At 42.4% G+C, this 14,094-nt stretch overlaps 1 protein-coding gene across 1 annotated transcript in view; it reads right to left on the reverse strand.

The window, feature by feature from the left end:
* CTNND2 (catenin delta 2) overlaps nucleotides 1-14,094 on the reverse strand; it is a 303,251-nt gene that overhangs the window by 115,875 nt on the left and 173,282 nt on the right. The window contains exon 6 of the mRNA XM_054985091.1: nucleotides 11,723-11,906. Coding sequence (XP_054841066.1) covers nucleotides 11,723-11,906 — 184 coding nt within the window. The remainder of the gene's footprint in view (nucleotides 1-11,722; nucleotides 11,907-14,094) is intronic.

The following is a 14,094-nucleotide window of genomic DNA, read 5'->3' on the forward strand; positions in this document are numbered from 1 at the left end:
ATCATGAGGAACAAGTCATGGGGTCAGAGCTGGGGGGAAATCTCCACAGCTGTGCGACCTCGCATCACCATCTGGCTGCTCTTCAGCATGGAAAGAGAGGAAGAAGATATGGCACCCTTGCTTTCTAATAGTGCATCCTGCCAATCAGCATCAAAAAAGGCAGCTTGGTAAGGACGCACAACTCAGCAAGAGGCTTCATGACCCACAGACTGTAGACCGCTGGTGTAGTATATTATAAAATTTCTATAAAACCCCCAGATCAAAAGCATGACCTTTAAGACAGCATGGTAGCTGCCTGTAAGGAAGTGAACAATTAAATCTCCAATGGCCAGCCAGAAGCCTTGTTGGGCAAAAGCCCCACCTATCTCTGCACTCTTTTTAAAAACACTTGGCAGGCACCAGAAAAGATGTTGGCAGGCGCCATGGTTGTCCAGAGGCATCACATTGGGGATCCCTGGTGTAACTGTTTAGGATTGCATTGTGTCAGTGCAATTGTAGGAACACCTTCTGGAGAGCATTGACTAGACTTGAGTAGGATTCTGAGCAGACCTGTTTAGGCTTACACTGTATGTCTCCTGTAATTTCTCAGTAGTCTAAGGTGAAATTAGTTTGAAATATGCTGCCAAATGCAACTGGAGTTTCTTATACTTCCTTACATAAATAGGGAGTAAACTTAGATCAGTCAGAAATACCCCAAACCTGGATTTTGATGGAGTTTTGCGTTATTTCCCAAAACTAGTACCAATATGCTACAAACCTCTGTAATACCTAGAAGCCAAAGATGTATTAACACCATCACAAGATGGAAAATAATCCTGTTATATCCCCAATTCCATGGTTAACAGTAGTGCCACATTCCCTCCCTAAGTAAGTATGACTACGCAAGTTCAAGAATCAAATTCAGGAGTTTCCCATTACAGCTTTGTTTAATGGAACTGTATCAAAATGAATGAAAATACTCTGCAAATAATAAAATGATATATGTCTTGTCTTTTTTTAAAAAAAAATCACAGGTTAAAAGCTCGGTAAGCTAACATGCCGTGTCACTGGAATTACTGTTCACTGGATACACAATAGTTAGGATCTGTGCAGATTTTCATATGCACATCATTCAGCCACTAGGTTAAAATTGATAATCAAGGTATAACAACTTAATGTAATCAAATGACTAGACTGGTGTCAAGAATATTGAGTTTCAGTACAGTTGGGTACTGTAGCATTCTGTGTTCTTATACAATAGGGTCTTACACGGAGTTTATAATAAATGTCTGTAGAACAAAAAACATCTGGAATACTGAGGATGGGCTGCAAATCAGGACTCTGGTAGTTTGAATCCGTCTACAGCCATGAACTCAGCAGAGGTCCTTGGATAATCTACTGCTCTCAGCCCCAGCTCCCCAGCTGTATTATGGGGATGATAATAATAACTTTGACTTTGTTCACCACTCTGGTAAAGGTAAAGGTAGTCCCCTGTGCAAGAACCGAGTCATTTCTGACCCATGGGGGGATGTCACATCATGATGTTTTCTTGGCAGACTTTTTATGGGGTGGTTTGCCATTTCTTTCCCCAGTCATCTACACTTTACCCCCAGGAAACTGGGTACTCATTTTACTGACCTTAACATCTGTTAAAGGTCCCTGGCCCCAGGAAGGCCCGTCTGGCATCAATCAGGGCCAGGGCCTTTTCGGTCCTGGCCCCAGCCTGGTGGAACACTCTGTCTGAAGAGATTAAGGCCCAGCAAGATTTGTTATCCTTTCACCAGGCCTGCAAGATGGAGCTGTTCCGCCAGGCATATGGGCAGTGCTAGGCGGAGCCCCCCTGGCCAGATGATGAGGGATCGGGCCCTCCCCACCACCAATACCCCCATTTAAAAAAAAAAAACCTCTTGAATGCAGAGGTGCTCTGAAGTTGTTTTAAATTTGATCAGTGGAATTCTGTGCGGCTATGTTGATATATATATAATTATATTTTAACGTGCAAATTGGATGTTTTTAGAACTGTTAATTATAACAACTGTTTTATATATTTTAACCTTTATGTATTTTGTAATCCGCCCTGAGCCTGCTGGAAATGTGGGGAGGGCGGAATAAAAATAGAAAATTAAATAAATAAGCCAATTTTGCGTTTCTTTTTTTCTAATTGGGACTGTAGATCCCAGTGGCTGTTAAGAGTTTTCAACTCAGTGGTGATTTCTCAACTTTTGTACAGTGTTCCTATATGACTTTCTGCTGTAGATGACTCTATAAATACAGTCTTCATTCCTTCCAGCAATCAGAGGGTTCCCTAGGTGCATTTCATCATCGAATCATTATGAATTTGGTCTTAGCTCTCTAGAAGTCTGTGTCAGGGTATGGGCCTTTAATTTTTGGTGTCATCTATTTTTTGAGACCCCTCAGGGTAGCTTGCTAAGCTTAACCCCCAGGGACTCTTATAAGGTTCCCTGGCTCTGGCTTTATGAACAGAAGTTCTCTCTTTAAAAACTTAAGGTGGAGGATCTTTTTTCTTCCTCAGTAGAAAACAGGTGACTAAACCGATTTATGCTAGAGATGAGCTATACCCATTTTGATGTTAGGACAATGTTCTCTCCGCTTGCCTTGGGCCTTCCATCTAAGGGTAAATTCCCTTCCTATTTAGAATTCTTGGTTAGTCCAAAGTTATGGAGGACCTTTTTGCATGCATGATTTAACTACCCCTTTTCAAATTCAGAGCAAAAGGATCAACTTCTCTTAGAGGATTCTGACTCCAAATGCACTTATTTTATTGCTTGATTTCTAGAGGCCACAGAGAAGTGTTGAAGGGAGGTGTTTCTAGACATTGGTTCTATGTAAGTTTTCTTTTATCCTTAATGTTCAAGACCTAGATTAACGAACAGGTGGGCGGGGGAAGGGGGAGGAGAAGGAGGAAGAGGAGGAGGAGAAGAGACTACACTTGATCTTAGCCATTTCTGTACACTCTGAAGTTCCACAAACAAAAAACACTTAACACAGTAGCGCTCATACCTAGAATCACTACCTGAGCTCTACTCCCTTACTATTATGTATCATTAAAGGCTCTTTAATGTGGGCTGAATTCACCTGTCTGCCAACTACTTAAAAACCAATATTTTGTTTGGTTAAAGATATACTTTAAAAAAGCAATAAATTCAGTTATCAACAGTTTAAAAAAGACCTCAGTAGCTGCAAGAAGTGAATATCTAGATGGGGACTTCATGCTACCACAGTACGCAATTCTAAGCAGGTCTGAATGTTCTCTGGTATTAAAAGGGGCTTTTTCAAGCAAACTCCACCAAATTTGCAGGGAACCTACTCCTGTCCTCTAAAGACCAACCAAGTTTCAGAAAGATTGGACCCCAGGACTCTATGACCCACTGGAGCAGGTGTCCCAAACATTCTCCATTGTTTCCTATGGGGGAAACATTTCCATGCAGGCTCTCATGCAGAAATGCACAGGAGCAAGGTTGCCAGTGGCCAAAGTCACATTCCCAAATGCAAGAGGAAGCCCAACAGAAACAAACTGAAGCAAGGGGACCAACATCAAATCAGAGAATTAAAACAGAGAATTCCACTCAAACCCAAACTAGCAAGAAAAACCAAAGTGAATCAAAGGGACCATCTTCAAACCACATTAAAACAGAGAATTCCACCCAAACCAAACAGAAGCAAGGGACACTGTTGCAACTTAGCCCAACCGAACTAGCGTCAGTCACAGAAGACAGGCAGACAAGGAGAACCCTTCCATGAACTGACCACTCCCTCCTGTCTGCCTCCCTCCCCTCCTGGAAGAAAGCAAGCGAAGCCCAGGAAGGAGCCAGTCAGAGGCTGAAGTCACATCTCCCTATTTACCCAGGTTTATCTGGGGGTCTGGATCTAGGTTCCCAGGCTGGATCCTAGATTCTCTGATTTGATTTGGGAAAGCTGGGTTTAGTCGGATCGACAAAAAGCCAGCTTTCCCCCTGAATCCTAGATCTGGATCACGCACCCCTCATTCTGGTTTCTCATTATTGGCATGTATTCTACTACTCTGTACAGTCAAGTTTAAAGCCCTCCTCCAGCTGAAGTAGAAAGACTTGTTAGTATGGTGGAAGGGTTTAAATTTTGCTGAATGGGATAGTAGGATATATGCCATTGTGAGTTGCTTTGTATGTCTAAGACAAAAAGATGGCATATAGATTTTTTAAATAAAACACATACAACAACATAGCACTATACAGCTCTTCACTAAAGCCAGTTTGGTGTAGTGGTTAAGAGCAGACTCTAATCTGGAGAACCGGGTTTGATTCCCCACTCCTCCCCTTGAAGCCAGCTGGGTGACCTTGGGTCAGTCACAGCTCTCTCAGAGCTCTCTCAGCCCTACCCACCTCACAGGGTGATTGTAGTGGGGACAATAATGACACACTTTGTAAACTGGTCTGAGTGGATGTTAACTTGTTCTGAAGGGCAGTATATAAACCAAATGCTATTATTATTATTATTATTATTATAATAAAGAACAATGTCCATTTTCTGCCAATGTCTCATAGTACATAATTTATTCAGTAAAGGAATATAGTTAAGTCAGTAGGAATGTATTCCTTGCACTTGTTTCCCTAGCAAGCATTGCAAATTCCAAAGCTTTCATTCAAAACTGAGCTTAAGAAAAAAACAAGTTCTCAGACTTGAAAAAAGAATATTTTCTTATGCAAACAATATGCTTATTTTGCCTTCTATGAACCTGTGTGCCATTTATTTACATATTTCTTCAGAAAATGTATATGCTACCTCCCCAGAGACTGGCTTGAGGTGGCTCACAAGGAAAGCATGACAAATCATAAAGACAGCATAAAATCATTAATATTAACAAATCATAAAAAAGCCCCGCCATTAAAAAGGTAGGGAAACTGACATCGATGCAATCACCATTAGGTTTAAAGCAGGGACTGAAACCGGTACAAGAACTTGGGGGCAAAATTATTTACATGTTTTCCTTTGGAACCAAAGAGAAAATTTATCCGACCGAGATTCTGCAGTGATCCTAAGACTAGACCCTGCCTGTGAGCAGTCAACGAATCATTCTCAAAACTTACAAATCATAATTTAATTTTAAATTGGTCTTCCCACAGAGAGCTTAGAGTTTGGGGGTCTTGATGGCCCACCAGCCAGGCACTGGTCAGGTAAAAAGATGAGTATACATATGCTTTTAATAAATGGAATCACAGAGTTTGAAGGTACCTCCAGAGTCATCTAGTCCAACTACGCAGGAAATTCACAACTACTCCCCTTATCTTGCAGGTGGCTGCTTTCACTTCCTCGACTGGCATGGGAAAGTGTCCTTGAAGTGCCAGCCAGAGCCGTATCTCCCTGAGACATGAAATGAGCTCCTCCTTGTCTTCCCCTCTCTTGCCCCTTCCAACCTTCTAGGCCCCGTACGCCTAAATTCGAACAGTCTTTATCCCACAGCAGGAACCCTGCCTATAACTAACATTGCTTTCCCCCTTTACATCACTTCTGCCAATGTGCTGTCTGAGTGCACCGACACTGATGGATCTCTAATTAAGAAACTTTAACTGGACTCTTGAACTGTCTTCAGTGAAGTAACTGGGGATCTAACTGGCAGAGCCTGACAGCTGTGCAGTCTGAGAGGCCACAAATCCAAGGAGGAACAAGGTGACACAACTCCTCCTTCTCCCATTCTGAGGCCTGGGTGGAGCTTCTTTGGGAAGCCTCCAGAACAGCTGAGCGGCATCAGGTGGAGTTGGAGAGGGAGGAGCCTCACAATGGCACCCCACTGATTTCCTTAACATGGCTGTTCCTGGGGGACAGGAGACAGTATGAGAGGTGAATTGGAGGGTATCTAGGAAAAAGAGGGAGCTGGTGGAACTTACCCTAGCCCATCCATTAGTGAAAATTTTAGTCTGGAGATCCATCCCACAGGAAACATGGAAATGGGGAATAAGGATTTGAAAAAGGTGCTGCCGCCATGCTCCCTCTGATGGGCTGTTGCACCCTAGTCCTTGCCAATCACAACTTATGCTAGGCTCTGAGAACCCTGAAGCCTAAGTGAAGATGGTGATGCTCTCTGAGAATTCTGCCTTACTTTATGGGCCAAGATCACTTTCGCTGCTGCATTTACATTTTTTTAAAAAAAGGAGAATCTGGGATGTTCTTAGGCAGTTCCATTCCGAGGCTGCAGCCTGAAAAACAGGGTTGTCCCAGGAAATAGGTACATTCTCAGTGGAAAGGTAAGAGATACAGCTTATGCTTTTTTTTAAAAAAATGTTCCTTCTATTGAATCCACAATTTGGGGTGTGAAATGGACATCCTAATCCCAACTACTTTTTCATTTCAGAGAAGGCATTCAATTAGTAGTTGACATTTATTAAGTTCAGAGTGAGAGCGCAAAGTGCATAATATATTTTGCTGCCGGCTTAAAGCTCGTTAGCCAGAAACTCAGTTAACCTGTGGATGATAACACTAAAGGACTCAGAATGGCTATAATTGGGTTTACAAAAGAGATAGGAAGGAGAGAGAGAAAATGAAAGGCAGGTACTTGAAAGTTATTAATTGGAGGTTGTGAGAAAATAATCTCATAACTACTTCTATTTCATTTTATTTTTTAACCAAATGGACTTGTCCCTTGGGGATATGTGAAATTCGAGAACTTTATCTGAGAGATGGGCTAGAAAAGAATCAGAAGTAGATTTGTGCACACACACATAAAATCAGCATTATTCAGATCCAAGTATCTGGAATACCGTATATATTTGGTATTCTGGGTATTAGGGTCCAAAAATATTGATTTAGTAATTGGATTCAGGTTTTATTTGGCATTCCGAATACATTCAGCTCCATTGTTCCCCAATTAAAACTCTTCTCCCTACTGTGTAGACTTCTTACTCTCCCTTTTCTCAGCAGTCTTGAAACCCACAAGCTGGCCTGAAAGAAAATACAGCATTCTGTAATTTATGTCAAGTTATGAGCTGGACTTGTTTATTTTTCCTTCTTCTGTGAAATGCCACAGTGATGTTTCTATGGAATTAATGATGCAAGTACAGAGGAAGCTGTTTTGTACAAAAAGCGAAAATTCCTGCAGACGAATTCCAAGATTCTATGTTTTCGTTTATATCTAGCTTTAGTAAAAGACAGTGAAGTGAATGTGGCACAATGAAAACCATGTGACTAATAATTCATTTCACTTGAGCAGAACAAAGCAACACAGAAACAGGAGAGATTTTAAGGGGAGCCTATTAGCAGCACTACGGTGGCTTTAGTTCTGATGTCACTTGACACCATCATTTAATTAAACCAACTATGGTTAGTGGATTGTCTGAACTCAGTCCTTCTATTCACCTTAGTTATTCATGATCCAAAGTCAGTTATCTTAGCTAAGGTTTCATATGAGGAATGAGAAATCCTGGCTTGTAACGCCTTACACTTCCCAGGCTACAGAGATGCCTAGGAACAGGGACTCACAACTGAAGTCACTTTTCACTGGCTGCCTCTTGCTAGTTTACTTTTTCCCCCTCTTAAAAGTGCAGGAACTCTGGCACGGAACGATCAAAGCAAGCTTTCGTTGTTTTACTGACCAAGCCAAGGTGGTGGCAGCAAGGGGGCAGATCTGGGGCATGGCTCACCATCCAGAGATGTCTGCAGCTACTGGGGTGCAAGTCTGGCTCTGCTATCCTGTGCTGGGGCAGTTCTAAGAGGGACATGGTTCGAGGCTGGCAAATGGTTCCCTGAAGTTTGAGCCTCATGCTATGGATGGAAGTAAATGTGACTCTTTGGTGGATGGTTATTGCAAATGTGTCTCTCCTCCAACCATGGAGTGAGCACTACTGAACTAGAGAGAGATGCTGAGAGCACATGTTGATCTCATGGAGGTGAGAGGACAGAGAGAACATGGGAGAGGAGAGCCAAAAGGAAGTCTCTCAGGGCCAAGCTAGAAGTGACGAATTACACTTGAATGGCAAGTGAACTGACTCACATGTATTCCTCCCTGTTCACTTGCGCTCCTCTTGCACTCCAATCGATCACGTAGTTGAGTGGAGTGCAAGTGAACAGGGAGGAATGCACGTGAGTCTGTTCACTTGCCATTCAAGTGTAATTCGTCACTTCTAGCTTGACTGTTAGAATAACAAACAAAAAGAGAGCAGCAGAAAAGAGAGGAAGGCCACAGAGGGATCTGACCTGACTGCCTTACTAGCTCTACTGCCCCCTCTGAAGTATTGTTGGACTTGGTGCAGAGAGACATTGCGCAGTCTCTCACTTCCAACAGAAAGCTAGTCTGAACCCTTCTTTCTATCGTGTCAATTTTCTATGTGAAATTTTGTATGGGAGGATCTTTCAGACATGGAAATGCTCCCAATATGCAGCAGCATGAAGTTTGAGAAAGCATGCTTATCAGAGACTATAGCTAACTAACTTTTCCAAGATATTTTGATTTGAGATAAACTCTACAGGAAGCAACTAGACTATGGCAGTTTGAACTTCAGGCCATCTTGTCCATTTGGGCAATTTTTGTGGAATGTGCTTAAGTATAATTTTGGTGCAGCGATTGAAGACTGTAGCCTGAAGCGATCATCCCGAGACAGCTCTATGAGGTGCAGCTAAGGGCTTGGCCATGCTCAGCAGGGTTTCCATCATTTTTTACTTTGAACACTCACATCCCTGCACATGGCAGACTGCTGCTGGAATTTTCTACAGAATTTATGCAAATGTTTTGGAGTTTCAAAGGCTCTTTGCCACCCAGAGAAGGTGGATGATGTTCTTTAAATAAAAAATTGAAGAGAGTCAAAACCCCTGCTGGCTGTGAGGAGATAGACCCACAGTATTCTGGATTGTGGCCTAAATCTTGAAATTCATTTGAAACGAACTGGCATAAAATAATCAATCGAGGAGAGGGTGGGAAATACTCTCAACTTTCCTCTTTGGAAAGTACCGACAGTCTGAGGCTATAGAATGAGTTTGCAATGTTAAAATGTTTTTAATGTGACAGACAAGAAGCAATCCTGCATCTGCTCAATGGTCACTGGGACAGGTTGGGGTTGCAGCAGCGGACACTAAAATGTTTTTGGTGTGAAAAAACCTCACACTCCACCCTGTGCCACTGTCTTCATGATCCTAGTTTGAATTGGTTCTGGGATTAATTGAGGACTACTGCTCAACCAGGCTTCCCTGTAAAAGAAGCCAAAGAAATGTTTATGAATTGGCCTGTCCAGTGCTAGCACTATTTACCATTAGCTACCCCTGAGGTAAATCGTGATGATGTTCCTGAGGTATCCTCTCTCCTACCTTGGTAAAACCCAGTTATAACCTTATATATATACCTTATAAACCCAGTTATAACCTTATATACTGAAAGAATCAGCTATTTGCCCACTTGTGTTGGGCAAACTCCTGGGGATTTGATCCGCTGCACCCTGCCTCTCTAAGCAGGAGTGAGAAAAATAAAGGGGGAAAAGGCTCCATCCTAGTCACCTGCTCTACCCTGAAGTGACAATGGTCACTCTAGGAATCACTGGAAACTTTATGATAAATCATACCCCATGTCCCTCATCCAGCCCCCAAACCTCCCATTGGTTGTTAGGCTCAGCCTGGCAAACCTAAGAATAATAGAGATTTAATGCCACGAGGAAAAGGTTTGTTTCACAGTGAGGGGAGAGTAAGGTGGCGATGTTTAGGACCAACTTTATACAAATTTAATGTTGCTGGGAGAGATAGATATGCAGATACAGTTTCTTAATAGGATATATATATATTGTGTCAGAGTGGAAAGAACACCAGTAACTGTAGAATACTTTGGACTTTAAAAGCTGTTACTTTTCCCAGATTTTTCTTAACCTTTCAGATTATATGAGAACCTTTTAAAATCATATATCTCTGCCCTGTAACATGGTTTCACATAACTCTGAAAGACTATGTATGAGAATGATTACCCAGGGTGGGCCACACTAGGCCACCGCTGAACAGCCCACTTCTACCTGAAGTGACTGGATAGAGAGCAGGATCCCTGACTGGGCTAAGGAACCTCCAAATCCCCAAACAACCCTTAAATACCTGCCATTGGACAGCTCTTGTTTCGCCTTTTTTCCCTCTGCTCCTCCTGCTCCCTCACTGGCCATTGCTGGATTTCTTTCCAGACCACCAGCGGAGACCAGGGGATTGTTAGATACGAAAAATGGGACGGACTTGTCTCTGTCCATCGCAACCATCAAATAGCTTTGATGAAAACAGAAATCTTTCCTCTTCATGATTCTCCTCTACTCCAAATATACACCAGTTCTCACATACCATTATAATGATCTTAAAGAAACAAATATTGAGTTTAAGCTAATAGCTATATCTACTGTTTATTTGTTTAATGACAAAACCTTGGCCCCTTCCACAACTGCACATACAGGTTACACCAATGTGACACCATATACATAAAAAATAATTTGAAAATGTACAAAATATCATGGAAGCTGGTGCTGAGATAATGTCCAAGGCAATGAACTGTGGTCGAGGATTTCGGTGGTTGCAAATGGGTCCCTAAAGAGCGAGTGAGTTTAGAATTAAGCCCCGATTCAGAAAGTTTGAGAGCTCCGTCTTAGTCATGAATTCGCTAGGTGGTCTTACATAAGTCACTGTCTTGTGGCTTCAGTCCCCCTTCTTTAATATGGGAAATATAATACTGACCTACCTTAAAGAATTACTACACAGCAATGTATATTAAATGCTTTTAACACCCAAACACCCAATGATACTAAGTATCATCATCATCTTTTTAAAGACTTAGCAAGCCAGGACCAGTCATTTCTAGCAGGTAAGAAAGGGAAGGAGCATTTGTCATTTGTATCCTAGTTATATGACTAGGAAAAAGCCAACAGCCTCCTATCATCCAATCCCATGCTGTCGACCAGACCACCCAATGAACTCTTCCATCCATCTTTGTTGACTGAAGTTGCAGCTAAACCATTCTTGAACATAAAATGAGAGGCATTGTCCTAAATTAAACACACTGACAGTGCCATCTAAAGCAAGACGATTCCCTTCTGAAGTCCACCAAAGTCAATGGGCTAAAAAGGTGTAAACTCTGCCTAGGGTGGCACTGTTAAAATGTCGACTGCATTTTAAAATACTGATACTTGTAAAATGTTCATGGCTTATCAACAGTTGTTGAGGGAAAACATCTGTGCTTCTTTCTGCTCTGGACTGAAACTTTTAACAAGAGAAGATTAGTTCAACAAACAAAGTGCAGAACACTGCACTCCACTGCACTCCAGACACTGGGCCCCAACAAACCAGAATCAGCACCATCCCCATCAACATCTCGTGGCCTGCCAGTTGTTTGAAAACCCAGCTGTTTTTGCAACCTCAGGCAGGCAGCCAAAACAAGGAGCTCATCAACTGTTTGACAGGACGGTAAACTGTTTCTTGTGGGTATCTAGTTGTGTCAGCTGGGTAAGTCTCAATTACACATTTTATATAAATATTGGTTGAGTGCTTTTAAAAGCTTGAGAACAGTACAATGCAATGCCAGACCATTGCATAAAACTCTAAGGTTCAGTGTATAGAAGCTACTTGCCCGTCTGTAATGCTTTTATAGATGCTGATGTGTAGACCTGACAGTAATAATTTCTTTAAAAAAACACATCCATGATGTTGAAGATGCTCTGCAAAGTAAGGTTCAGTTTGACATCTCAAAAACTTAGGCATGGGAAAAAAACTGAAGAGAACACCTTGAGCGGTGGATGTCCCGACTTACCTTAGGCACCCAGTGGCATTGCGCAGCACCTGTGATGAATGAAGCTGAATTTTGTGGTCATCTTGGAGAGGGGAGTTCTCCCATCCTGAATGGGGAATGATCACTGCATTGGTCAACACTGCGAGGGCATCCTGGATAATTGGCATTTTTAGCGCATCGCAAGAGGACAGATTCCAAAGAACGCCTGGAAGGAAGTAAACGAGGAATAACCAGCATGAATTAGTAAGACACAATTATTTATTTAGGATATTTCTATGTCACCTCTTCAGAATCCTGCTTGAGGTGGCTTACAATTTTTTAAAAAAGCCATCAGACATAAGCAGCATAAAAATGACCCATGCAACAGACCCGATCATTAGAAACCTGATATGATAAAACACATAATGAAAAGCCTGAGTAAAAAGACAAATTTTAATATGGTGCCTAAAAGAATGTTGTAGTCCAGATTTGTATTTCCAGATGCTGTCACCCAGATGCTGCAGAGGCAACAACCCCTCCTTACTTGGCCCCAGGGTCTATATAGAGCAGTGGTAGAGAGGTTGTGGACAGCCACATTTGCAATTACCATCTGTAATGATTTTAAGTGTGTGTGTGTGTGTGTGTCTTTAAATGCTTGGTGTGGTACTGATGAAGAGTGGGGACAAAAGAGCAGGGTGAGTGAGTGAGATGATCAGTTGATGACTGCGAGTGTCTATATATTTCTGAGAGAGAACACTGAGTCTGGGCAAAGCAGGCAAGCTGTGTGCAGCCTGAGGGTGTCCATGTATTACTGAGAGAAAGGACACCTACCTAGAAGTCTGTGAGAGAACTTTAATTCTATCCAAAGCAGTCAAACTGTGTGTTCACCTGAGAGTGAAATTCTGTGTGTACTTGAGTGAAAAATCAGTATCTGAAGCAGGCAAACTGTGTGTGCAGCCTGAGAGAGAAAGTTTATGAAGATTTGAGTGACTGAGCCTATGTGAGGAAACTTTAAGAACTGTTAGCTATTTTTGAAACCGTCAAGCTTAAGTACCAGACTGAAACCAATATGGTTCTTGTAAAAATAAAATTTTATTTTATTTTGTTTTTATCCCAGATTATCTGTCATTTCTATCAGTGCTGGATCTAGGGGCGTGGGCGCCTGGTGCAAACTTTGCCTGGGAGCTCTGCGCATGCGCGCGCTCCCGGCACCGCGTGATGATGTCACTTTCGTGATGTCATCACGCAGGAGTGGGAGGCATCTGGGACTAGCATCTGGGACACCCAGAGCCAAATCCCCACTTTGCCATGGAAACTCTCTGGGTGACCTTGGGCCGGCCACAGACTTTCAGACTAACCCACCTCACAGATAGGAAGCCATCTTGCTTCGCAGTAGAAGAGCAAGACGAGTCAAAGCTCTCTTTGTTAGACTCTTGAAACCTCATCCCCTAGTTGGTCTTTAAGGTGCTGCTGGACACAAATCTTGCTCTACCTCACAGGGTGTGTTGTGAGGGGAAAACGGAGGAGAGGAGAATGATGTAAGCCACTTTGGGTTATTGGGGGTATAAATGAAGTAAAATAAAAATTAATCTGAATTCACTTTCCATAACGTGGACAGTTAGATCAGGGCTTGTTTGATGGCTATGAGGATGAAAAGATATCCCAGTACACCTTCTTAACTTCCTTAGAAGAAGAATGAGGTACAAATGCAGCCAACACATTTTTGTTTTTAATGAAGTTTTCTAAACCAGTGGCTTTCAAGCTGGAGGCGGGACCACAAAGAACAATGGGGTTTGCTAGTTTCCCCATCCAGGGGAGAGCCAGCATAGGCCCCCCAGAGAAAAATTTCATCTGCACTTCCCCCTCCCCCATAGGACCCTGATCCAAAACAAATATCATAGCAAACATTAATGGAAAGGGGACAGCATAGAATAGATTTGACTTAACTTATGATTTCCACAGCGCACATTGCAATGGGATATGGTGGTACCAAACAAACATACCAACAAACAACAGGAGGAAGCAGAATCAGGAAGATGCCCCAGCCAAGGGACCTAGCTAGGACACCAATGTGCTCTATCAGTTAAATATAAGTGAGGCACAATTTACCTGGGAACAAGCCCCATTGAATTAAGCATGATATTAGCCTCTCTCAAAAAGTACTAAATGCAAAAATACTTCAAAAATATTTATACTTACCTGAAACAACTAAGAAAGCAAACTTACAACAACCGAAGGATGCTTAAAGGGGGGGGGAGTATTGGGGAGATGTGGAGTGTCAGTTTTTTATCATCGAAGGAGAGGACACAGGTGAGCAACCAGGTGACCCTCCTGCACCTGCAAGACCTCAGTTTGCATAGGAATGTGCCAGTGGGTGGAGCCAATCATCAGGGCTCTCCAAACTCCATTCAATG

Source organism: Eublepharis macularius, chromosome 7 (genome assembly GCF_028583425.1).
Source record: "Eublepharis macularius isolate TG4126 chromosome 7, MPM_Emac_v1.0, whole genome shotgun sequence".
NCBI classification, from domain to species: Eukaryota; Metazoa; Chordata; class Lepidosauria; order Squamata; family Eublepharidae; genus Eublepharis; species Eublepharis macularius.